This window comes from Protobothrops mucrosquamatus, unplaced genomic scaffold (genome assembly GCF_001527695.2).
Source record: "Protobothrops mucrosquamatus isolate PMUCROS unplaced genomic scaffold, P.Mucros_1.0 scaffold347, whole genome shotgun sequence".
In the NCBI taxonomy this organism is placed as follows: Eukaryota; Metazoa; Chordata; class Lepidosauria; order Squamata; family Viperidae; genus Protobothrops; species Protobothrops mucrosquamatus.
Genome location: NW_015386684.1, coordinates 470,793 through 495,760, shown reverse-complemented (window position 1 = coordinate 495,760; position 24,968 = coordinate 470,793). Strand labels below are relative to the sequence as shown.

The 24,968-nt window shown below is 36.1% G+C and overlaps 1 protein-coding gene across 1 annotated transcript in view; it reads right to left on the bottom strand.

Annotated features, from left to right (window-relative positions):
* The window catches only part of LOC107287079 (nuclear factor 1 A-type), a 112,652-nt gene that overhangs the window by 39,426 nt on the left and 48,258 nt on the right, over nucleotides 1–24,968 (bottom strand). The window contains exon 6 of the mRNA XM_015815539.1: nucleotides 13,698–13,826. Coding sequence (XP_015671025.1) covers nucleotides 13,698–13,826 — 129 coding nt within the window. The remainder of the gene's footprint in view (nucleotides 1–13,697; nucleotides 13,827–24,968) is intronic.

The window sequence follows — 24,968 nt, the reverse complement described above, 5'->3', positions numbered from 1 at the left end:
AAAACAAATTAGCCAAATCTTTATGAAAAACAAAACAAAACAAAAAACTCCCCACCTACCAACCATCCTCTAAGTGTCAATAGCTGTTCTGTCCCTGACAAAACTACTTTTTCTCAGTATCAATAATGTTGAGGCTTTGAATACTTAAGAAATGTAATTTATTCAAAATGAAAATAATACCTTAATAAAGGTATGATGAGGTAAGATGAGGTCAAGGCCATGGTTTTCCCAGTTGCAATGTATGGCTGTGAAAGTTGGACCATAAGAAAGGCTGAGCGCAAAAGAATTGAGGCCTTTGAACTATAGTGCAGGAGAAGACTCCTGCGAGTACCCTGGACTGCAAGGCATTCAAACTTGTCAGTCCTAGAGGAGATCAACCCCGACTGCTCTTTAGAAGGCCAGATCCTGAAGTTGAAACTCAAGTACTTTGGGCACCTAATGAGAAGGAAGGACTCACTGGAGAAGAGCCTAATGCTGGGAAAGATTGAGGCCAAGAGAAGAAGGGGACGACAGAGAATGAGGTGGCTGAATGGAGTCACTGAAGCAGTAGGCATGAGCTTAAATGGACTCCAGAAGATGGTAGAGGACAGGAAGGCCTGGAGGAATATTGTCCATGGGGTCGCGATGGGTCAGACACAACTTCGCAACTAACAACAACAACAAAAAAGATGAGGTCTTTGAATTTTGCTGATTTACTTCATTTTAGCATAGTGTGCCATACAAGCCTATTACAAAATAGTTCCTATGATTTATTTCAATTTATTTCCAAAATATACAGTCAACCTCTCTCAGCCATCTTTATTAAACTTTTATGGCTATCTATGTCCATGCGCTGCACTTGTAAACCAGAAAGAACAATAAAAGTTATAAAAGTTATTGTGTATTCAAAGAAACGTATTGAATGAGGCTCAAAGTGTGCTGAATATTCAGGAGATACTAACATACAGACAACCTAGTGATGAACAGCAAGGGTTGAATGAATCAATTTAGGAGATAAAAATACATTATTTGTCTTTCACTGATATTATAAGAGAAGTTTAATGAAATTTCTATAAAGATAAATGGTTCAGTTATTCTGCCCAAGGTACTAGTTGTTTATAACTTCCTTCCTGAAATTTATTCACTGAAACCAACTCTGGCTCCACAATCATCAGGACTGGAGATCTCAATGTAATTCTCTTTTCCTTGTTTGTCCAGCAAATCTTCACATAGATAAAGGGCCCTGCTTTACTAGTCTCTCAGTCTATGCCATGATTTCCCCACTTTAGGCTTTGAGTCTTATAATGACTTCTGCACATGCTGAAGGCACATTGAAAAAGATACAGATGATGAAGCCAGGTCGATAACAAATCTCTTTTCAGACAATCATACTGTAGTGAAGAATGTTTAAGTGAAGCAGACACTTGTTGCCATAGTTTGGTGGAAAATACTATTGCCCAATTTTTGTTGCAATACAAGTGATCACCCCAAGAGTTGCCAGAATATTATGGAGCCAGTGGGTAGCCTACTCCTGGTTCTTTTATCTTTTTTACCAACTATCTGTCCACATGCTTCTTCCATCTCTTCAACTGCATTACTTATTTAAATTGTTAGGGGGAAAAACTATGAAGTCATTGTTAAGTCAGCCACGTTAGCTTTCTAGAAGCATAATTTCTTAGTCTCCAAAATTGTTTAATAATCTGAGGAGAATTGATGTATGTTGGAAAAAGATTTAGGGTTCAAAGGAAGTTTAAACAACCTAAAATGTTCTCTGTAATGCTAGAACAGGAATAAGATAAGCTCTTATTATTATGGTCAACGTAGTGCAGTTGATGGCTAAAATAAATCTACTTACCTCAAAGCCTAATGAGAAAAGATATGGCACATGGATTCATCTACTTATAAAGAATACAAGTTTAAAGTAAGGTCTCTTTTGATTTGAGCTTGGCTCCTGGTAAATCCATACGTATTTCATGCAGTTATCCTAGCAATCTAAAGACTTCCTGGTGCCATTTTCCAGGATGATTTTCAGTTCCCCAGTCTAATCTACACTCTCTTGCTATTCCCAAGAGTGTTCCCATTCATGTTCTAATCAGGTGCCAGGCCTGGTTAGCTTCTAAATCAGGGCAAGATTAGGCAGGTACTGCCACCTGTTGAGTCTAGAATATTTTTTTTAACAAATCAAAACAATGTTCTATTGGCATTATTTTTTAAAGAACCAATTACAATTAAGAAAGGTGGTGTTAAAAAGTACTTAAAGAACATTGAAATTAATTCCTTTTGATATTTCTTTCTCATTTTTTGAGATGCTTCAGACTACTCTGATCCAAAATGTCACTTCTACCATTATAACAATGCAAGAGCCAATTCAAATTAGGCAAGATATATCCCATTCTTTATTCTGCCAAAGTACTTGTTTTCAGAAATGATTGTATTAGAGTATTAATTGGCTTAGCCACCATGCTGGCTGAAGTCAAATGCTTTTAAATCTAGCAACAGCTGTGTTGATCAGGAACAAGAAGAGAGACTTTTAAATAAGAAATGCTGGCAAAAGGTCAAGTTTTTTGAAAGAAATTTGAACTATATATAATGCAATTGAAGAGGTAGGGAACAGAAGTCTGAATAAATAGCTTTCAAAATTTGGTGGCAATCCAGCAATATTAAAATCAATAGGAAACATTCTACTTTTAGCTCAACTTGAAACTATAGTCAACTAACAATAAAAATCTATGAACAAAAAGTTGTAAAAACTGTTTAGTTCTTTAATCCTACTCAAATGGAACTATTTAAATAAAACATTCACATCTGTTTTAGCAATTCCAAAAAGCCAACCTTAGAATTTCCGTTCATTGAATGTAATTTCTCATATACTGAACTCAGAAGAGATAATGTAAATAAAAGATTTAGAATTTATCTTATAGGAAGGCTGCGTTTCCTTCCTGTGTATGTTTTCATATACACATGTGCACATACAAATGTGTCACATACAGACATTTAAGGGAAGGGGGAAAGGAAATACTAGAATTGATTTCAGCTGAATATGACCCTAAGTTGACAAGCTGAGAAAACTAGACACTGCAGAAAATGTTTGTTTTGGTTCTCTCTATTCTTGTTTTCCTTTGAGAAGCCTATAATGGTGGGAAAACTGGAAGGAAAGTGAAGAAGTTGGCAAGCTGCAAAGTAGATGAAGTTGATTACACTGGCAATGAATGGAAGACCTGAAGAACTGGATTGGGAAGAGATCATACAGGATATAATTGAAGATGTCCAAATCCAGTCCACTTTAATTGTCTAATGCCTGAGGTCTCAGTGTGTAGTAGATCATTTAATCTTTCACTGTGCTGAGTTGTTCCATATTCATGTTTCTTACATTCCACCTTTCCACTATAATTCTGTCTTTGTAGCTTGAAAGTTTCTTCTTCTGAAAAGTAACATCAGAAACGAGATATCCCAAAGGCCATCTAGCCACACCATAAACATGTGCCCTGAAAGATCCTCAACTCCTCCTCAATAGCATGCTAACCACCATCCAATCTGAGGGGCTCATCATCCACACTATATTGCCAATCATTTTATATTTTCTATCCATGAGAGTATGAAAGGATGCCTTTGTTGTTGTTACTAAAGTGATAATTCTGTCTCCAGCATCTTCCTATGCCAGTTCTGCTCAATACAGGTGTCTGCCTACTTTAATGGGGTAGCTAGGAGGACCTTTGTACCTTGGATGACTCTTTAAGGAGTGTACACTCTTGGCATACAGTCATAATGTTCTTCACTCATCCTTTTCAAGAATAGTTCCATTGCAATGACTCAGCACAGCAGGATTTATAGGATTATGAATAGATGAAGCTAATAATTAATTACACACACTTCCTGAAATTCAGGGTAAAACTCCTTTGGGGTAAATATGATGTCTGTATAAAAGGGAAAGGTGTGAACGAATGATGCAATAACTATACCGAATAAAAATGTTCAATATTGGAGTGGCTACCTGAGAGACTACCAGGGAATTAGCAATGTATTGAGTTACATGATAGAAGAAAAGAAGGATATAAATGGAAAAAAGGAGTATGAATCAGGATTAAAGTGTTAAATTAGGAACATAGAGATTCAAGTTTAACTTCCTTGTTGGCCAGATAAACTTCCTGGATAATGTGAATCTAGTCACCACTACCCAAGCCTCCTTTACAGAATTGTTGAGGGGCTAAAATGATAAAAGGAAAGAAATCAGACACTCTATATTATGCCAGAAATGTTCTAGCATTCTGGTGAAGTCAGTGGATAATTGAGCAAGACGACAAGCCATTTTTAGAACTGTTACAATAGATTAAATGATTTGACTTGTAAGTACACTTCTTTGCTTATAATGTTAGGCTTGGCATTCATAGTTTAAAAAGGAATTAGAGTTTTATTTTGACTTCTGAGCCACGTTGTGTACATAATTTGATACAAAGTAAGGTTATTCCCATAATTAAATGCAGATGGTAACATCTGAAGTACAAATAGAAATCCTGGCAGGGGGGGGGGGTTGCAGGCAGTGATATAAATCTGCTTTGATACTAAAAATGGCATCTTAATGGAATTGATGAATCTGAATGATATATTGCTGTTATGTTATTAGAGGTCTACTTCCCAATTCAAATATCAGTGTTTCTCTTCCTTCTCATTCTGGACAGGGTAAGATGACACTACATAAATACTGTTAAAGCTATAGATGCATGGGACAGTAATTCACTTAATTTAATGTGATTTATGGGTCTGTCAATATAAGAAGTTGGAAATCCTGAGCTCTGATGCTTAAACATGAGTTCTGTATTTAAACATTATGATGTATCTTGGTGGGGGTAGAGCTCTAAAGAGGATAGATAAATTAGCGTAAAAGGAAATTGAGTACAAAGCACTAGAGTTTATTACCCTGTTTGATGTTGACAGCCATATCAAACAAAAGATATGAAAATAAACATGCCATCAGAGAACACGCTAAATACTGTAGTCAGGGAGGGATAATTATTATTATTATTATTATTATTATTATTATTATTATTATTATTTCAGAAATACATAAAATCACATTCATAAATGTGTTCAAATGCCTCTCCTGCTCTGATTCAGCCTTTTAAAAAAAATAACAATTTCTACTAAATGTCTATGGAGATTCTCGGTCATGGTTGTCCCAAAGGTGCCTTTTTCAAGAGGCAATTGGACTTTCTTGTTTTTCTTTGAAGACGTTTTGTTTCTCATCCAAGAAGCTTCTTCAGCTCTGAAGAAGCTTCTTAGATGAGGAGCAAAACGTCTTCAAAGAAAAACAAGAAAGTCCAATTGCCTCTTGAAAAAAGCACCTTTGGAATTCCTACTAAAGTTTACAAATACAAGAGAAAAACTAACACAAACTAAAAAGAATATAAAAACATGAACACAGCCAAAAAAAGAAAATATGTAATAAGAAAGATATAGAAATATCACTCCCTCCAAACAAATAGAAACAATTTCAGTAACTTAACACCTTCTTTGATATTTCACTAAAAGATCACTTCTTCATATATCATATATCTTTATCAACAGGCAAATGAAGAAAATCTCATTATTCAATCCTAATCAGCAAATGTCCATTAAGAGCTACAAGGAATAATACATCCATTTTAATCATAATCAAATAAATCAGTTTTACATACTGTACCTTGTCTTTCTGTTATTTATAAACAAATCTTTAAAGCTTTGCCATTCAGCCTTGGTTTTAAAAAAAGTCATTTAAGAGCTACCAGAAACACACGTTTATTTTCTTTCAATTTATTTTTAAAAACTTGATTTTGATACTTTTAAATATTGTCCAACTAGATTACTTACTATTTTCTCTTTGTCTCCTCTCAGAAATTCTTCACTAGTTTAATAGGATTCATTTGTAAATCTAAGATTAGAAACCTATCCAAGTCTCTCTTCTGATTTATTATTTGTATGTCCTCTTTGATTATTAAGACATCAGCAAGTTTCATTTGTAAATCACTTTTGTGGTTTACATTTTTCCCCATATCATTCTTGTAAATGTCATTTTTAAATCCACTTTCAAGTTTCCCTCAATCTCTCTTTTGTACAATAAAATCCATTCCTTTTCTGTAATTTATTTTAAAACCATTTTATAGTAGCAGATAATCTTAAGAATAATTTCTCAGTGCATTATTCTCAAATATCCTTCCACAGTCAAATAATACTGTTCAATTGTATTAATATCTTCTTTAATTGTAATCTTTAGTACTCTCTGGTTCCCTCTAGTCAACTTTCAAAATCCCTCTTATCGTATTCTTTTCCTAATCAAAACATTTTCCCACAGGAGGATTTCTTACAGTTAGTTTCAAAATCTTTGGTTGAAAATTTGAAACAACCCACAGGAAATATTATGTCAAGTTCCTCTAGCCTCTTCATCTATTTATAACTTTCCAAAATCAACATCATGGTCACCCTTTTACTGTTTATACAAAAATAAAAAGAAACAAACCTCTTTGTAAAGTCCTTAAACATGCATAAAACATCTTTCATCAAGGATAGAAGGAAACTCACTAACGTAATAAAACTTTCCCTTCTGAAGGAAGGTTAACGCCCGGAAAGCCATCAACAAGCAATTTCCTAAGGTGGTTAAGAAAGGAAGTATGCAAACTTAGGTGAGATGACTTTCCCTGGTTTCCATAGTTGTAAAACCCATTGGAGACTGCTGTCTTATAGACTCCTTGCAGGAACTTGTGTATGGATCACTTGTGGGTGATCCTGGCTCCCTCCTTGCTCTGGAAAGAAGTTCTGAGGAGCTGATCCATTCACTTGTTCCTCTTTCTGACGTAGCCATTGGCTACCTTCTCTGCAGAATGATCTTTAGCCTGTCACTGCTTCCCCAGAAGTCAATCCTAATTCAGTCTTATCTTTGTAATACGCTGAATCAAACTTTAAATCTAGGTTCCATTGGTTAATCATCCTCATTCTTCTCTCTGACACTTTGCTCTCAGGGCATTTCTTGCCTCTTAAAGGGATTAAATGGGCACATCATCTTGTTGCTGTATTATGTCCTCGGTGGACTAGCATGTTAACATAATTTCTCATAGGAAAGGCTACTCTAGAAATTGTTAGCAGAATAATAAATTAACTAAGCATGGTGCCCCCCACATCTATCCTTGTGCAAATTATTAGTGTAATAGACCTTTTAGTTATGCATTTATCTAGAATTATTGAATGGTTGCACATAATGAATCTGAACAATGAGAATCCTTTATGAGATAATCTCAGTGGGTGGGCTTCATAGTTAATTTAGACTAGTAGTCTTTTAAACTGTTCACTTACATATAGATTAACTAAATAAGCCACTTCTTTAAATATTTTCTGTGTCATAGGGCAACTCCTTAAAATCCAATAAAGGTAGTACTTCAATTACACGCTTCTTGAATTTTGTTTAGTTCCAGTTTTAATTATCTGCAAGCTTCTTGCTAACATGAGTGGCATTCAAGAGCAAGAATGTACCACTTTAAATAGAAACCCTAAATAGCTAGTCAGGTTAGTTTAATGAATGAACTGTCCAACAGCTTTCAGAGTATCAACATGTCTTTCATTGTTAATGCCTGAAATCCAATGGAGAATGAAGCATCTAACTATTTTGTTTATTTATTAATGTTGTTCCACATGTATTAATTCAAAGGTAAATCAAGGTGGCAAATAATACATAATTATCCTTCTTCCTCCTATTTTCCCCACCACCACAACCCTATGCGGTGGGTTGGGCTGAGACAAAGTGACTGGCCAAAGTCATCCAGCTGGCTTTTATGTGTAAGGCAGAACTAGAACTCACAATCTAGAACTCACAATTCTAAGCCAGCACCTTAACCATACGCCAGAGGTAGGCAACCTTGGCTCTTTTATGATTCGTGGACTTCAACTCCCAGAATTCCTGAGCCAGCCATGCTGGCTCAGGAATTCTGAGAGTTGAAGTCCACGAGTCATAAAAGAGCCAAGGTTGCCTACCCCTGCACTACGCCAAACTTTTCTTTGACATAAAAAAGAAAATCCTTTTCATTCAGTTCACACAAACTGAAAGCTGCAAAATCTAGAGTCAGTTTACACAGGTCTTTATTTGAAAACAAAATGGAATATTTCCACAATGTATGGTCTACTATGGGTAAGCCATCTCTAGACTACATAAGCACATCTGACATTTGTAACTAACCAAATGTATAATCCTTCACCCAAGATATCTTGAGGTGCCATGCAATTGAGAGCAGCAGGAGATTAGATGTCTCCATGAAGCTCTCTGTAGAACAGGTGTTGGCTGCACCCTTTGCCCTGCTACTTTCTTTAAGAACTACAGCTGTCCAGCAGTTAAAGATCACATCTTTTTGTGTAGTAAAATCCTTCCTTAAATGCATCTTAATCTATCTGATGCTTTCCAAAGGAGAATGTTTTAGAAATGAAGAATAGGTTAAAAATACTGGAGCACTTCCTGAAAGCTTAGGTTCACACAAAGTTCCTGTCAAATTAAACCCCATTCCAATTTACAAAATTATTGGACTTATGCAAGTTGAAGCTTGTATTACCTGATTATATATTATAATTACCTAATTTATTATTAATTACTGTTACATATCAGTCTATAAAACATTTTATGAAAGAAAGAGATCCCTGCCCCAGAGGGATTGCAAACAGAGTACCAACAATTGAGTAAGAAATAAATGCACCAGGGGAAAAGAGAAGATATAGACAAGAGTAATAAGGATAAAAAAGAATATGAGTGAGTTCAATTACAAATGTTTCGTTTCACTCACTTAAAAAAGGATATTGATAAGATTGACTAAGACCAGAGATGGGCAACAAAAATTGTGCAAGGTCTAAGGGACAAACATATCAGGAGAGACTGAGGAACTGAATATGTACAACCTGGAGGACAGAAGAGAAAGGGGGGGGGGGCAGGATTGAAACCTTTAAATATATTAAGGGTGTTAATAAGGTTCTAGAAGGCATTCTTAATATTAAGCAAAAATCAAGAACACCGGGGCATAACCTCAAAGTGACAGGAGGGAAGTTCAAAAGTAATGTTAGAAAGTATTACTTCATAGAAAGAGGCAGTAGAAGCTTGGAACCAACTACCAGCAGAGATAATAGGTCAATCATCAGTAACTAAGTTTAAACATGCTTAGGATAAACACAAAAATAATGCTTCTGACAAAAATAAATAAAATAAAATAAAAATGAATAAAAATTATAATCAAAAATAATAAATATATAAATTAAAAAGAAAAAAAAACCTCAAGAGGGCAGACTCTATGGATCACTAGATTACTGCCTGCCAACTATCTGGTGATCTGGGAATGTTCAGGATGAGAGGGTTTATTTGAAATTTATAGGGTTTTTTTTTACAATTGGTGGAAATTTGTCTATTCAACAATGAATGGCAATGGTGAAAATCCTAGAAAAATAGCCATTTCATAAAAACTGAATGAATACCATTCAGAACCATACATGTCTATATACAAGTGAACACATAAACCAGGCAAATGCATCCTTCTAATGTGTCATGGGCACAAAAAACATACTACAGCAAAAACTCACAAGACAAAAACTGCAGATGTAGTTCTTGCAAAACAACCTCTTTTCTTATTAATTCTCCCTTTTGGCTCCCATAGGTTTTCCCTTTAATTCCTAGATTCTTTTGTCTTTTTATTGATTCAATATATATTCAATACCTTTTTATTTCTTAAGGAGATTTATGGATCAAATGAATATGGTGCCAGAGGCATTACTAGAAATACAGTTGATAATGCTATTTTCTTTGCAGCACGCTACGCTCTATTCCCATTTTTAGAGTACAAGGATTTTTTTTAAAAAAAATTGAGAAGTCATATGGAGCAGGATGAGGAGCATATGGTAGGGGCCAAAGAAAGTAACATGGCAGACATCACATTGGGAATCTCAATACTATAATTTTCAGGAGAATATCTAAAATATAGCATTTACTAAGCAATATAGAATTTGCAATTTCAAGATTTTTCTTTATGATAAATATAGTGTAGGTTGCAACAAAGATTCTAAAGATTTTGGATTGCATTCAGCTTTGATCCATACTTGCTTTATTTCCCAGATGATAAAAAAATTGACAGCAATGATCAAATTATTCAAGATCCTTGGCTTCTTAATTTTATTACCATATATATATAGGAGCCAGTTTAGTCTAGTGCCGTGGTGGCAAACCTATGGCACTCATGCCACAGGTGGCATGCAGAGCCCTCTCTGTGTGCATGTGCACCATCGCCCCAGTCCTAGGCCTTCAGCTGGGTTTTATAAAACCTTTTCGCTTTAGGCCTCCGCCACCGTGTGCAAAAAAAAAAAGATTAAATCAATCAATCAATTTCAACTTCTCGCGGGGAAAAAAAGATCTCGCAAAGTTGGAACTGATTGATTGGACTTTTTAGTGCCACCCAGTCTGCCGTTACCACCGCAGCAACGCTCACCTAATGGGCCATGCCCACCCAATTGGCCACACCCACCCAATGGGCCATGCCCACCCAATTGGCCATGCCCACCTGGCACCCAATGATAGATAAGTGGGTTTTGAGTTGCAGTTTGGGCACTTGGTCTCTAAAAGGTTCACCATCACTGGTCTAGTGGTTAAGGCATCAGGCTAGAAAGCAGGGGACCATGAGTTCAAGTCTCACCTTACTCATGGAAAGCTAGCTGAATGACCTTGGGTGAGTCACATTGTCTCTCAGCCCAACCCACCTCACAGGGTTGTTGTGGAGAAAATAGGAGGAGGAAGATATGTTGGATATGTTTGCCACCTTGAGTTTTTTTTGTAAAAGTAATAAAAGTGGGATAGAAATAATCAAATAAATAAATAAAATACCTTGCATTCAAAATTGCCTAACTGACTGTGACCTCCAAATGTGCAGCATAAAAAATTATGTGGACTTATTTATTATTAAAGAGTATTGCTGAAGAAACTTGCTATCCATCCTCCTTCCATCTATTCATCCACCCACCAGGACACTTCCTGTTTGCCTGCAAGTGATGCTTTTCTGCTTTTCTTTCAGCTCTCCAGCTGCATCATATTTGATCAGAAGTTATATAATCTGGATGTACAGTCAGCCTGCACATGTCCCAGCATAAATTTGCTTTGCACAGAAAGTAGCCTAGAATAGTCTGTGTTTTGTCCATTGTTTCTGTATTATCCATACAACGGTCTTTTCTCTGTCTTCAGTTCTTATCTGTTCGTGTGGAATAGTAATCATGGGGCTCTTCATCATTCGAGTCAACTGTCACTCCAAATCTAATTTATGGGCAGAATACAAATGCTGGGGTGGAATTTATGATGGTTGAAACCTCAACTTGAATTTAAGGAATTCAACTTCTCTGACAACATATTAAGACAGCAACTATTGTTAGCAGCCTAAATATGTACTACAGTAGCGAGTGTGTGTGGGAAAAAATTGCCCCCTTCCCATTAGAAATCTAATAGATCCACCTAAAGTTGGATTAGAAGAGTCAAAGATGCAAAAACATAAATCGTATCTTGTTAAAATTTCTGCTCAAGGTTTCACCTTATTCTTGTTTAACAATGACCTATATCTAGATTTACTGAATAAGAGAAGCAATACAGACTAAATTCAGCTTTTCTTAATTGAATTGGGGGAGGGGAAGAAATGCAGCTTAGACCAGTGTTTCTCAACCTTGACAATTTTAAGGCATGTGGACTTCAACTCCCAGAATTCCACAGCCAGCAATGCTGGCTGTGGAATTCTGGGAGTTGAAGTCCACATGCCTTAAAATTGTCAAGGTTGAGAAACACTGGCTTAGACAATAAAGGTTTGAGGTGAGTTTGCTCAATGCAGCTGCTTTTGAAGTAAAAAGTGCTTTTTCACATCAGTGCTCTATGGAAAAGTGTAACAAGATTTTCCACTGGATGCTTTTTTAAAATTAAGATTGTTCTTTAAAAGGCCAACAGTTAGGAACACCAATTCAAGAAATCTGGCCAAAGACAGATCCCTAAAAAGTCCATGAAAGCTGAATGAATCTTTAGTGCGTTCGGATGTTTGCAAAAGTCAATTTGCTGTATCAAGAATTAACACAATTTATTTAATAATTTTTATGTCACCTATCTCACTAATACAGTGATTCTGGGTGATTTACAATATGATAGGAATACTGGAAAGATTTTAGCAACCAAGTCATATGGCAACTTCAAGTCCAACAGATTTCGGGAGCTAAAGCTTACCCAATCCAAACAAGTGACTTTTTTGTCTGGGAAAGCTTATGATATCATGTATTTATTAGTCTTTGAATTGCCATGGGCCTAAGGGATTCCTCCCCCCTGCAAAATATACTAACACTGTTATTCTTAAAAAAATTCAGTCTTTTCCAAAATCAATTGAGCTCCATATCTGGTTTGCATGCAGTGTCATATTAGTAATGGCAATCTTCTGGAAGCAATTCCTGTTGAGAATCTAACTTGTTCAAATTTCAGGGTGAGACTCTACCATCAGCTGGTGTACAGCTGAATATACTGCTAATGTAACTTTGATACTATGAATACCTTACTATTATCACCAATTATCAAGGTTGTTTTTAAAATGTATGTGGGCTTCCAAGCAACAGGCCACATGATTGACAGCCAATAAGTCCATCTAGCTCTCCAGCAGAAAGTGATTTTGTTTTGAAAGCTATGAGGCTTACTTAGCCAACTTCTATTGTGAGCTTAAGTTTGATATTATAATCATTTACAACAAGCGTTTAAGAATGACACCTATACCTAATTACCTGAAAGAATTTCCCACAATAGTAAGTCTGAGTAGACACATAAAACTAGCTTTAAGGAAAATAATGTCTCAACTTTTTCTTTATTTTAAATATGAATCCTAGTAATTATGTATATACAATTTAGATATTTGAAAAAACAATACTGCAATAGGGAGAAAAGTTATGTCACAAGTATCTATTTTACTTTATCATTTTTAATGAGAAACTTATCAAGAGTAAAAGACATGTTACATATGCCCCTTAAGCAAAGAATAAATTGATTTTCAAAGTCAATGCAAATGGAAATCAAACGCATCTCATTTTTCTACTACAGTACGTGTGTGTGTGGTCAGTGCAACTTTTCTTTTATAAATTACACTTTTGAAAAATCTACATCTAATTATTCAGCCCCAGGAAATCAAGAGTCAGTTGCTTTATTTGAAGCCCCAAAATATTCTAACAAACACCAATAACCAGAATACTATAAACCATTTAAAAAGACTCATAGCAAGGAGGTTAAAGACTCAGAGTGAACACTACTTAGTAAAAATAAAATGACATTTAATGGACTGCTGAGGACTTAAAGCTCTGTTGCAACAGAACAGAATGCCACTTTTACTGAATGTCTATGGAGATTCTCAGTCATCCAGGTTATGGTTTTACTTTTACTGAACCAGACACGAATACCTGTATGTAAATATCCATCTACAAATACATGTTTATCTTTCCAAATCATGAAACTTCATTGATTAGCTAGAACCCTCTCCATTTGTCTTCCTGAGACTGCCATGAAGCAACCTAAGCTAGGTTCAAATGAGGGAACAAAATTAACAAGCCTTGGTCTACTTTTGGTTCAAATACCACCACACTGGTGCCCAAAAGAGGAATGTTCTCATATATCCCAACCTGAGGACAAAGGCGCCATGGAACGAGAGGTCATGGATGTTTTGGTAAAGCCTCACCTCTGGGTCCTGTAATGACAGGTCGATGATGCTGGGTGAATGCCGTTCCAAGGGAGGAGGTCTGTGAAGGCGAGGGACTGCTGAAACCAGACTTCTCTGACTTCTTTAATGTAGTTGGCGATGGCAATCCTGGCAAGAATGATTGATACGTGCAATTTAATAATGCTAGCTCACAGAAAAAAAATGCCTCTGCATTTGGAAACTGGGTGCGAAAGCAAATAGATAAACTCAAAGGACAAATTAAACTGCATACAACAGCAAGCTTACTTTTATTTATGACTGTCTTTGGGAACAATGGGCGGCTACCGCCGAGGTAAAGAAAGGCACATTAAAATGTAGCCATATTTTTCTTTTTAAATCTCTGAGGGCAGAAACTGGCACCTCATTCATTATCACTCTTATCAAGTTCCATCGATAAACGCCACTTTGAGATGTGTTTGTGTTTTTAAGGGATCGTTCTATCGTTTATTCTCTCCAGTTTATGAACAGGTATTAAAAATGTCTCAGGGAAGTCAACAGAGTTCAGTGGGTTGGAACCTCAATGATTGGACTGTGAGAATGAGTAACACTTCTCTCTCAAGTTCCTGCTTGTTTCATAGTCTCTGAGAATTTGGAGTAGTTTACAACAAGTCAAGCAACAGAATGAAGGCTGCAAAAGGTCCTGTAAAAAGCATTTCTGTGGTCGGAAACATTTTGTGGGAATAACAATATTCTTGAATTTTTCTTTTAGTTGCTCCCAACCTTTTGTTCAGTACACATCTTGTTTCATTCCCGGCAACTATGATCAACTAAGCTTCATTCCACCACATCTGAGGGTACTGGATTAGGAAAGACTGTTCTGTATAGCAGGTTAAAAGGTCGTTTCCCAAATCAATTTAGCACGCTGTAATTTGAATGTTGTTTTATGTGAGTATGTTTAGATATATATATATCTGCTTTCTTCTCCTACTTAGTGTTGACTTCTGAAAAAAATCCTTACTGGAAAACAAACTTTCTAAGATGCTGAGAACTTTTTAACATCACTTGAAACAAATCAGTTTTAGTATTATCAGAACCACAGGGAGATGCCTTGTGCCCAGTCTGTTTGTCCATCTGCTCCAATATTTTCTGCATGGACTGATAAGGTAACTTTACTAGGGCATTGTGAGAAATCACTGGAGGGAAAGGAGAACCAGTAAGACTGCCTCCCCCCCACACACACACACACTGCCCTCCTTGCACATGGAACAATTCCTGGATCACTATGCCTTCTTTGTATGGAACAAATCTGTTCAGGAAATAATCAGTACGGACAAGTAACTTATTAATCTTTTGCTTTGAAATGTTGTATACAGTAATTTTACCTCACGATAGACATATATAAAGATACACACATACAGTGTTAAGATGCAGGCCTAAAATTTAATGAAACACAGGACAGGAAGGAATGGTTAGGTCAGAACAGAGGGCAGGTCCTTAGTCTTTCTTGTCTGTCTGTCTGTCACCTATCTACCCATGCATTTCCAATTTCTAGGCTATCCAACCCCAAACATAATTCTGGGTGGCTTTGCAAATGTGTAACAATAGAGAAAAATCAAACACCCTGCTCCAATCATTCCAAGGGAAGAATGGGGGGGGGAAACCACAATCTCCCTCTTCACTCTCAATCAAGTGAGATCTACCATCCAGATTGACCTGAAGGAGGAGATATAGTTTAGAGCTTACTTTAAAGCAGATATGGTAGAGGATGAACAGATATTTGTGGAAGAAGGCACTGTCATAGGAAGGGCTACTTTCAAGTCCCTCTAGATGACATGCCTTAATCCTAGGGACCCAAAGCAAGGCAACTTTCTTTGATCATATAGGACAGGCAGATACTACAGAAGACAGACATCTCTCAAGTACCCAGGCTCTATGCCACACAACCCAGCATCAGGTTGTGAAATTCTGCTGATATTCATTATAAGGTCCTTTTAACGGAGTTAAGCCATTAAAAACTCACTGAACTGAACAGTGCTTTATTTCTAAATAGACACGAGTTCACTTTAATATCAGAAATTTTACTTTCATATGAGATTCACTATGTTCGAGGAGGTGTAATCTTAGAAGTAAATGTTCTTAACGCTGCAGTCATAATATGATCATAAATGACTATATTAGTTCAACTGACCTTGATATAATTGAGCTGAAAGTTAAATTTTGAATTACGGAAGTATGGGAATTACACTTTATAGTGTAAATAATGATTTATTGGTGATGAGTAGCCCCTAAACTGCTATCCTATGCAGATTTACCGGGGCAGAAACATAACTTAATACACTGAGATCTGCTTCTGAGAAAGCAGTTTCCCATTGCTTGATTATAAGCTCGGAGATCCCTATCAACATACAGCTTTATCTCATAGAATTTTATAAGAATTACTAGGATAATGTATGTGAAGTCATAAGGAAATGCATACCAAGTATCAAATGCTAAATTAACAGTGTACTGCCTGTTTATTGTTGTTAGCCATAACCAATTTAACTTTTTGAAAGGGCAAAAATGGCTGACTTCTGAGCAAACACATATAAATGTTAAAATCTTCTTCAAGCTGGACCCAACATCTAAGGCAGTGTTTCTCAACCTTGACAATTTTAAGGCATGTGGACTTCAACTCCCAGAATTCCACAGCCAGCAATGCTGGCTGTGGAATTCTGGGAGTTGAAGTCCACATGCCTTAAAATTGTCAAGGTTGAGAAACACTGATCTAAGGACTACATGGACACATCGATGTAGTTTACTTGACAGCAATATACAAGAGATTTGTCACTGCCTTTTTATAGGATATTGCTTGACTTCCCAGTCTAGCTTAATGAACTGGTATTTTCTAGTGAATTCCCCTTCAAAAAAATAACCAGGCACAACCCTGGTTAGCTTCTGAACTCTCACAAAGTTAGCTAGGTACTCTCATCTACTTTTATGAATTACTTGTTTGATGTAGCAAACCAACAGCTCCATTCAATTTTTTAAAAACATTATATATACATAGCATGGTTTTATAAAAAGTATACATATTACATTAACACAGCCACAAAATATATTATTGTTATGGCTGGCTGCATAGTCAGCCAGATGTTTAGACTGGATATGGTATTTTTATCCACCTGTCAAGTCCTTCCCAAGGACCCGGGATAGGCAGATGTTGTTGTTTCATGGTGTTAAAGGTATTATCACAGGATGTAAGCTGTCCCAAGCAAAGCTGCCTTTTGTAATTGACTGGTGGTGATTTTAGCAATGTCGGAAAAATGCTTTTGGTCCTTCAGATGATTTTGGACTGCACTCACAGCACCTATTACTATTGGCACTATCTTTGCTTCCTTTTTCCACAGTCATTCTACTTCTATTTGCTGGTATTTGTATTTTGTGGTATTCTCCAGTTCTTTCTCTTCTCTTTTGCTGTCTCCATGTACACTATCTAGACTTTTTGTGTGTTATCCACAATTAAGTCTGGGGTGCTCTGTGGCAGGTGCTCGTCTGTTTGAATGTTAAAGTCTCAGACCACTTTAGCTTCTTCATTTTCTATTGCTTGGTCTATTTTGTGGTCCTACCAGTTTGTGCTTGCAGGCAAATGCCATTTCTTGCAGATCTTCCAATGCACCACTGTTGCTACTTGTCATGCCCTTGCTTGTAATCAGATTGTACAACTGCAGCATCTAACTAGGTGGTCCAGTGTTTCTTCAGTTTCTTTGCAGAGGTAGAATCTGCTGCCTGTTGCTGTCTTTTTGATTTTGGCTTTGTATGCCTTTGTTTTTAAGGCTTGGTCTTGTGCAATCAGAATTAAAAATGAGGACCCAGAGTGTTGGGGGCAATATGCTGACTCGGCAAACCATTTAGAGTGCTATAAAGCACTATGAAGTGCTATGTAAGTCTAAGTGCTATTGCTATTAGCCCCTCTGTCTCTTGCTTCAATTTTTCTGCTATTAGCCATTGTTGTTATCTCCTTTGCCTGCTATTGTAGGAATATAGCAATATTTTGCCTTGTTACATCTCTTGTTTTATTCTTCATTTGGTCTTTCTTGTAAAACAGTTTGTCTCTCTGGTACTCAGATATATTAGCTTCAGTGCATCTTCACTGTCCTTCAGGGATTCTTCCAATACCCAATATTCCATATAATATGCTATTAATATTATTATTATGGTTCATTGCACATTATTATTATTATTTTGGGTGATTTGTGGCCAGTCATCCTCTCACTGCCCATCTATCACACAGGATTGTTACTGTGCAGAAAAATAGAAGGAGCATTATATGCATTGCATTGCGCTGTCAATAAATAAATAAATAAACAAATAAACAAACAAATAAAAAAAAAACCTATTTTGTCTTTTTCTGTACTGCACAAATCAATAGAAGCCTAATGCATCATTTTTGGTGTACCATAATAATATTCTGTTTGAAGGTGAAATCAGATGGCTTAGTGAAATACAGATGTGAACCTGCATGCAAGAATGAAAGCTTTAAGAATAATCTAAAATAAATGTTATTCTTCTAAAGTTATTCCAGACATTTGATAATGTCTTTTGTGAGAAATGGCTACATTTATACTTAGAAAAACACAAAACCCGAGAGGCCATTTTAGTACCCTGTGTTTCGTTGAAGTTGCTGATATTTCTTAGCATGGTCTCTTTCATTTATTCACTCTGTTAATTTAAATCAGCATCTGATTTATTTTTCTAGTCCATACTCGATTAAATGTTTATCTGTCTGGGACAAACACTGCAAATGAAACTTGCAAATGGAGATAAAACTTTGAATATTCACTGGAAAATCAGACTCATTTCAAAACTGAGTAATTTCAAGAGGCTGAAAAGTACAAGTTCCACCAACATAAAAGGCACTATATGAAATGATTATGTGATGAAAGTAGAGTAACAAAATAAAACCAAACTGACTAATATGCCACGTAGTAGTGCTTATTATTCAACGGAATATTGTTTTATCTAAGCTATAGATCTGAGGCAAGTAGAAAGAAGGGTTTAGGCCAGAAATAAATAACTAAGTAAATGCAGATCAGATGGAGGCATATCCTCAAACCTTGCCCCTCTCTTTGGGATGAGCATGGCCTTATGTGAGGTATGGCTGCGTGTGACTAAATGCATTAGCAGTCTTTGTGGATGACTGTAATTGTATTTAGCCAAATGAAATTATGCTCTCTTTGTTGACATGAAAAAAATCATGGATGATGAGACTGGGTTGGATCAGGAACCCATGTCTCATAATTTATATACTGCAATTCCAAACAGAGGTACTGAAGGCCAAAGAAGTAAGGTAACAAGTGTTGTTACTTTTTGTTGTTACTTTTGAATTAATTAGATCACTTATTACTTTCCCCTTTTGTCCCTTTTTGATTGCAACACTTTGCAGAATAATTATATCTGAGATTCTTGTAGGAGTGACATAACAAGTGTTGTAAAATCTTAAAACGTAACTCTGCATTAAAGGAGATCACTGTAAGGGTTGCTTCCATTGTGTCATCCAATTGTTTACTTAAATTTGACTCCCAAAGTTTCCAACCACTATGAATCATTTTTGATACTGACTCTTGTGCAACAAATTCATAATTAATTTCTCAAAATTGGATAGCGGGCAGTAAAGAAACTTTTATCTGTTTCTGAATTGTTACCACATAGTTCCATGCTCATCATCTGACTAGAAGTTAACTAATAGTAACTGAAGTTACACAGATACATGTTTATGACCAGTGCTGTCTAACATGCTTTTCAACAGAAAGAAAATGTTCATTATAAATCAGAAATGTAGCCTAGCCTATAATAATAATGATGCTATCTTAATCATACAGGGAGCATCCATTTCCTGCTGTTTTGCTGATGGTAGTGGAACTGGCAGATGACAACTTCCCCACCTAGATGCTGTAGTGGTTTAGGATATAATCTGGAACAACTTTTGTTTTCTGTGAGGGACTGAAAAATGGGAAAGTGAGAAGATGACCAAAGGCACAAGAATTTTTACCTGCTTGTACTAAAGAGGAAAAAACTAAGGACAATTTAAAAAAAAGGAAAATAGGCTTGCCAAAATAAAGCCGTTTTAATGATTATTTTGGCAAAATCTCTCAGTTATCAGATGAACTTTAATGCCTTCTATTTGTGTAGCATAGTTAGAATTCTTTTAAATACATGTGCAACACCAAGTTGGAGTGGAGGGCTGTTTTTATACATTCCTGGCTTCATTCTTAAGTTGATAAAAGTATCTTTATCACCATTATCTGCCATGTAAACATTATAAAAATAATGCAGCAAAAATCCAGTTTCACAGTCTATTGCATCATTGTGGATGTACCGAATAAACCTAAATCTACCAAAAGACTGGTTGTTGTTGTTTTTAAATTTCGCATCTATTATGCCAATGTTTTCCCACCAGTTAACAACTATCAAAGCACTGGCTCCAATGTAAATGAAGACCCAAGAAGACAGACTTAATTATTTTAAGAAATATCAATATAAAGCTGAATAGTTTAAATTTGCCAATTACAAATGAGTTTAAGTGGGGTCCTTGGTGCCCTCTGAGCTTGGTTGTTTTCCTACAGACATTTCATTACCCAAACTAGGTAACATCATTATTGTTGTTGCTCAGAGAACACCAGAGACCCCTCATTTCAACCCTGAGCTACAAATATTCTCCTTTATTGATACTCATATGAGTTATGAATTATTGAAAGAGCAATACAACTAAAACTTTTTTTTAAAGCAAAAGTGGCTACTAGCAGCTAAATTTTGAAGTCATCAAAAGAACTTTGCAAGAAACAGCAGCATTCTTGCTAATTGTCTCCTTCTGTAGTGCCAAGGTTTTGGGTAGACTCTTGCCATTAGGTATGCTGGCTGTGGTGATAGGAGGTAAGTCCATAGTATTTAAAGGGCATCAGTTTGTTTCTTCCTGCCAGGCATCACCACACATCATGCAATTGTTCTCATTAATTGAAAACTTACTGTTCCTATGCTTACAGCTGGCACATTTACTGTAATTAACACTAAATTATGCAATGTTAGCTCTCTATTGTCATGATCAAGGCCTCCTCGTTCTTAATGCCTTAAAGCCCTATGTCAGGAGTAGAAAAATAGGAACCCAACCCAACATCATTCCGTTTGCAACATCCAGAGTGGGAGTGGCCAAATATCTGAGAAATTAAAAAGCAAAATACACTGCTTAAAACTCTTCATCCTCCCAATAGATCCTTATCTCCCCCCCCTCAAAATTTTTGACATGCTGTGCAAAGCCTGGGGTGGCGTTTTAAGCTATAGAAGTTGAACATTCCTGCCCTATGTAATGATTTAAGGGTTCATATTCTTCAGATGACTTACTGTGAAGACTTCAAAAGCTGTTTTTTGCAGGTAAAAATTATGCTGTGAAAGTCAGATACACAGTGGGAACAAATCAGAGAAAAGTCAGGCTAAAAACAAAAACAAAAACATTGACGAAACTACCAAAATATGAAACGTCTGCAAGTCATTGATCAACGATAAATTGACAGTTGTTATCACAGCACGGTATGAAAACTGATGAATTGCCAAAGGAATGATAATCTGCACAAGTGTGTCTGTTATGCCTGCACATGTTGAGTTAGGACTGTGCAAATTCTTTGAAATACCTCATACAGGATGTGTAGGAGGAATATGCCCGGATCATCTACTGAATAATTAAACAGCTAAGTCTTTTTCGGGAAGCACTTGCACTTGGCTATCTGGGAAGCTGCTCTTGGGTGTCTCAGCATTTTTGGGGAAAAGAGCAGTGAAGTGGCTGTGGGTGTCCATTAAGGCCAAAAGACCAAGAAGCAGCCTCCAGAACAGATGCATAAGCAGCTGCTTAACGATTCCAGAAGAGGTGCTTTGAATGTCCTCCTGCGTATTCCAAGTCACCTATTTTAAAAGAATTGCACGGTATGTTTGGGTGCCTATGTATGCATACATTTGTGCCTTCACGTAAGAGTGCATCTCTTGAAAAATATGAAGCTGTAAATATAAACTGGGCTCAGAATAAATTTTACCAGAACAAAGGTACATTCTGTAGTTGGCTTAGGAACTCAGAGGAAAAAAAGAAAGAGAAAGCAAAGAAAGATCACCTTATAAGAGAATCAACAAACTGAATCTCTCTCATACCAAAAATCACCAAAAGGGCATTTTTTTTCTCCAACTGCATCAGGTTTAATGATCATATTAAGATGATTTAATTAAGCCTTTTTACTATGGATCCACTTTAATGCATCATCAATCAATTTGTTTAAATTAGACATAGGGGCCCCAGATTTCTATAGCCGTCATAATGCAACGTTTCTTTGATAAGAGTTATTTCCTTATGTTTACTGGAACCACAGTTCTGTGCTGCTTTAAGATTCTTTAAGAGTTAGATTTAGATTTTGATCCTCTCAGACTATCTTCTGTATGGAGCAAATCCAACTGGTAAACAGCATCTAGCTGAAAACCATCACTTCCTCTGGCTGCTTTCCCACCTGTCCATTCTTCCTGTGAACGCATTCAACTAAGCAATCATGTTCAAATTATTTTATGCTTTTGAATGGTATTGGATATGCTTTTTCCTCCTGATGCTACTGCCTGTGCTGCTTTTCTGAAATATCCAGCCAGTGAATTTCTTCTTAATGGATCATTGGAATTGCCTTCCTCAACTATCAAGTGTATTATCTGTGGAGTTTTTGAAATTGTAATAATATATGTTGGAATGCTGGCAGACTTTGAAAAAAGAACCCCAGCCTTCAAAAATAAAAGACAGCACCCAAACTCGGTTCTGTGACAATATAAATGTTTGTGAAAATGTATTAAAAAAATTCTACGATGTCCAGAATACCAAAAACTACAGACTTAAAAGGAAGTTTTAAGTGCATGTATTACAAAGATGTCTCAGCAGATGACAATACCTCGTTCAAAAACTCCTTAGGGATAGGCCTATTAGTACCAAGATGGCAGATCTCCATTGAATACTGGTTGCAGACTAAATGGAGGGGTTCAAATAATATCCCCAAAAGAAGACAAAGGCAAACCATTTCCAGAGTGCTGCTGAGAAAACAACATGGATGTGTCTATGAAGTCAGGGAGAGTTGTGACTTGTATAAAAGAATTTACTTTTTTTTATTTTGAAAGACATACATAGTATATAGAAAAAGATTATGACCATCATAAAGCTTGTTCAAGTAATAAGAAAAGTTTAACAAAAAATAATAATGGTATATAGTTATGATAACTGATATATAGTACATTCCAATACTGTTAACATGAACTGAACTTTTCAGAGGCAACAAAATGCAAAAAATAAGAATTTAAGTAACAGAACACAGAAAAAAAATTCTTGTCAAGGAGATGAAAAGCCATAATTGTATAGGTAGTCCTTGACTTGCAATCATTTGTTTAAATGACTGTTCGAAATTACATCAGCATCAAAAAACCTGAATTAAGACCAGTCTTCATACTTAAAACCAGGGGTCTTCAAATTTGGCCCTTTTATGACTCGTGGACTTCAACTCCCAGAATTCCTCAGCCAGGCATGCTGGCTGAGGAATTCTGAAAGTTGAAGTCCACGAGTCATAAAAGGGCCAAGTTTGAAGATCCCTGCTTAAAACCATCACAGCATCCCAATGGTTATATAATCAAAATTCGGGGACTTTGCAACCTTCACATATTTACGATGGTTGCCCATTCTGGTATCATGTGATTGCCATTTGCAACTGACCAGCTAGCTTCCAACAACTTAATGGGGAAGCCAGATTCACTTAATGACCACACAATTTACTTAACAACCGTAGTGATACACTTCACAACTCCAGCAAAAAAGGTTGCAATGTTGCTTTCATTGTTGCTACTTTTATGTCCCTCCTGGTCACCCATCCAAAGAGATGGGTGGCCATATAAATTTGCTAAACAAACAAACTCTCAATTCTACTTTCAATTCTACTTACATGCTTAACATGCCTCACCTAACCTGATAATTTTTAGCTGGATTTACTGGCCTACTATCATAATGTTTTCTACGCTTCCAGCCATAGATATTCATTGATGAACAACTCTTATCTCCCAGATATTTATACTGCTAAATGATACTGCTTGATCCCCTGTAGAAATCAACCTGAGATGTTTCTACAAGGTGTCCTGAAAGTTTATAGGGGGGAAATAGGCAAAGAGATAAATATTGTTCCAAATTAATGGTGGTATTTCTACCCCTATTTATATATCACCATGCTTGCATACCTCCCCAGTCATTGACTCTGGCCAATTCACAAAATCATTTAACTATGAAACTAAAAAGTTCAATAAATTGTCATGGTGTAAAAAAAGAAAAAGAAACAAAAAAAACCTATGTAAATTCTAACAACTGATCCAGGTTCTGCTACATGTATGCATTTGCTGCCTTTACAAAAGCTTAAAAGTGCAAATGTAAACTACAATGACTTTAAAGCAAAATTTGGAAGGTTATCAAAATGCTTTGTAGAGGAGAGCAAGAATTCAATGAGCCTTCTTAAAATTGACTGAAGTGTAAAGAATCTCAGAAAAAGTTCTGTCAGCTAAAAGCAAAGCTTAGATTAGTTTAGCATTTGCACTGAAAACCTTACTATAGGGGAGGCATTTGATTTTTCACCTCTATTCTCCAGTCTGTCCAACAAATAAACCAACCTCACATATACCCGTTACTTTATGAAGTTCACTGATCTTTTAATTTGCAAAGCCTTTGAGAAAGCAGAGAAATGTCAAACATTAATTAATTATGCTTTTTGATCTTGTGTTTTAATTCCATATTTTATTTGCTGATGGGATCCTTGCTCTGGAATAGGACATTAAGAAGGAAAAAAACCTTCTCCTAACATCATTTTCAAATGAGGAAAGTGTCATTCCTAAATCTACTTGTCCAGGTTTTAAACTTAGCGCTTATGAAATTTCTTCATTAAAAAATGCTCCTGCATTCTGGAAAGGACAGGCTAACTTCTCTCTTAAGACACTTTTTAAGGAGTTCTGAGGAAAATGAAACTAGTCAAAACAGCCTCTTTTCTTTGAGAATAATTGTGTGGCCACAATTAGTGTAATTTTTAAAAAGTCAAGACAGGTATCTTTCATTAGAGAGGTATTATATATTCCACCCCTGCCCTTCCCATATGTCCTTAGATTTTAATCTTTGATTTTAATTTATTTTTGTTTTAATTTAGATATAAGCTGCCCAGAGTTGCCTTATGGTAAGATAGGCAGCCAATAAGCAAACAAACAAACAAAACAAATAAAAGTGTACAGAAAAAAGTTAAT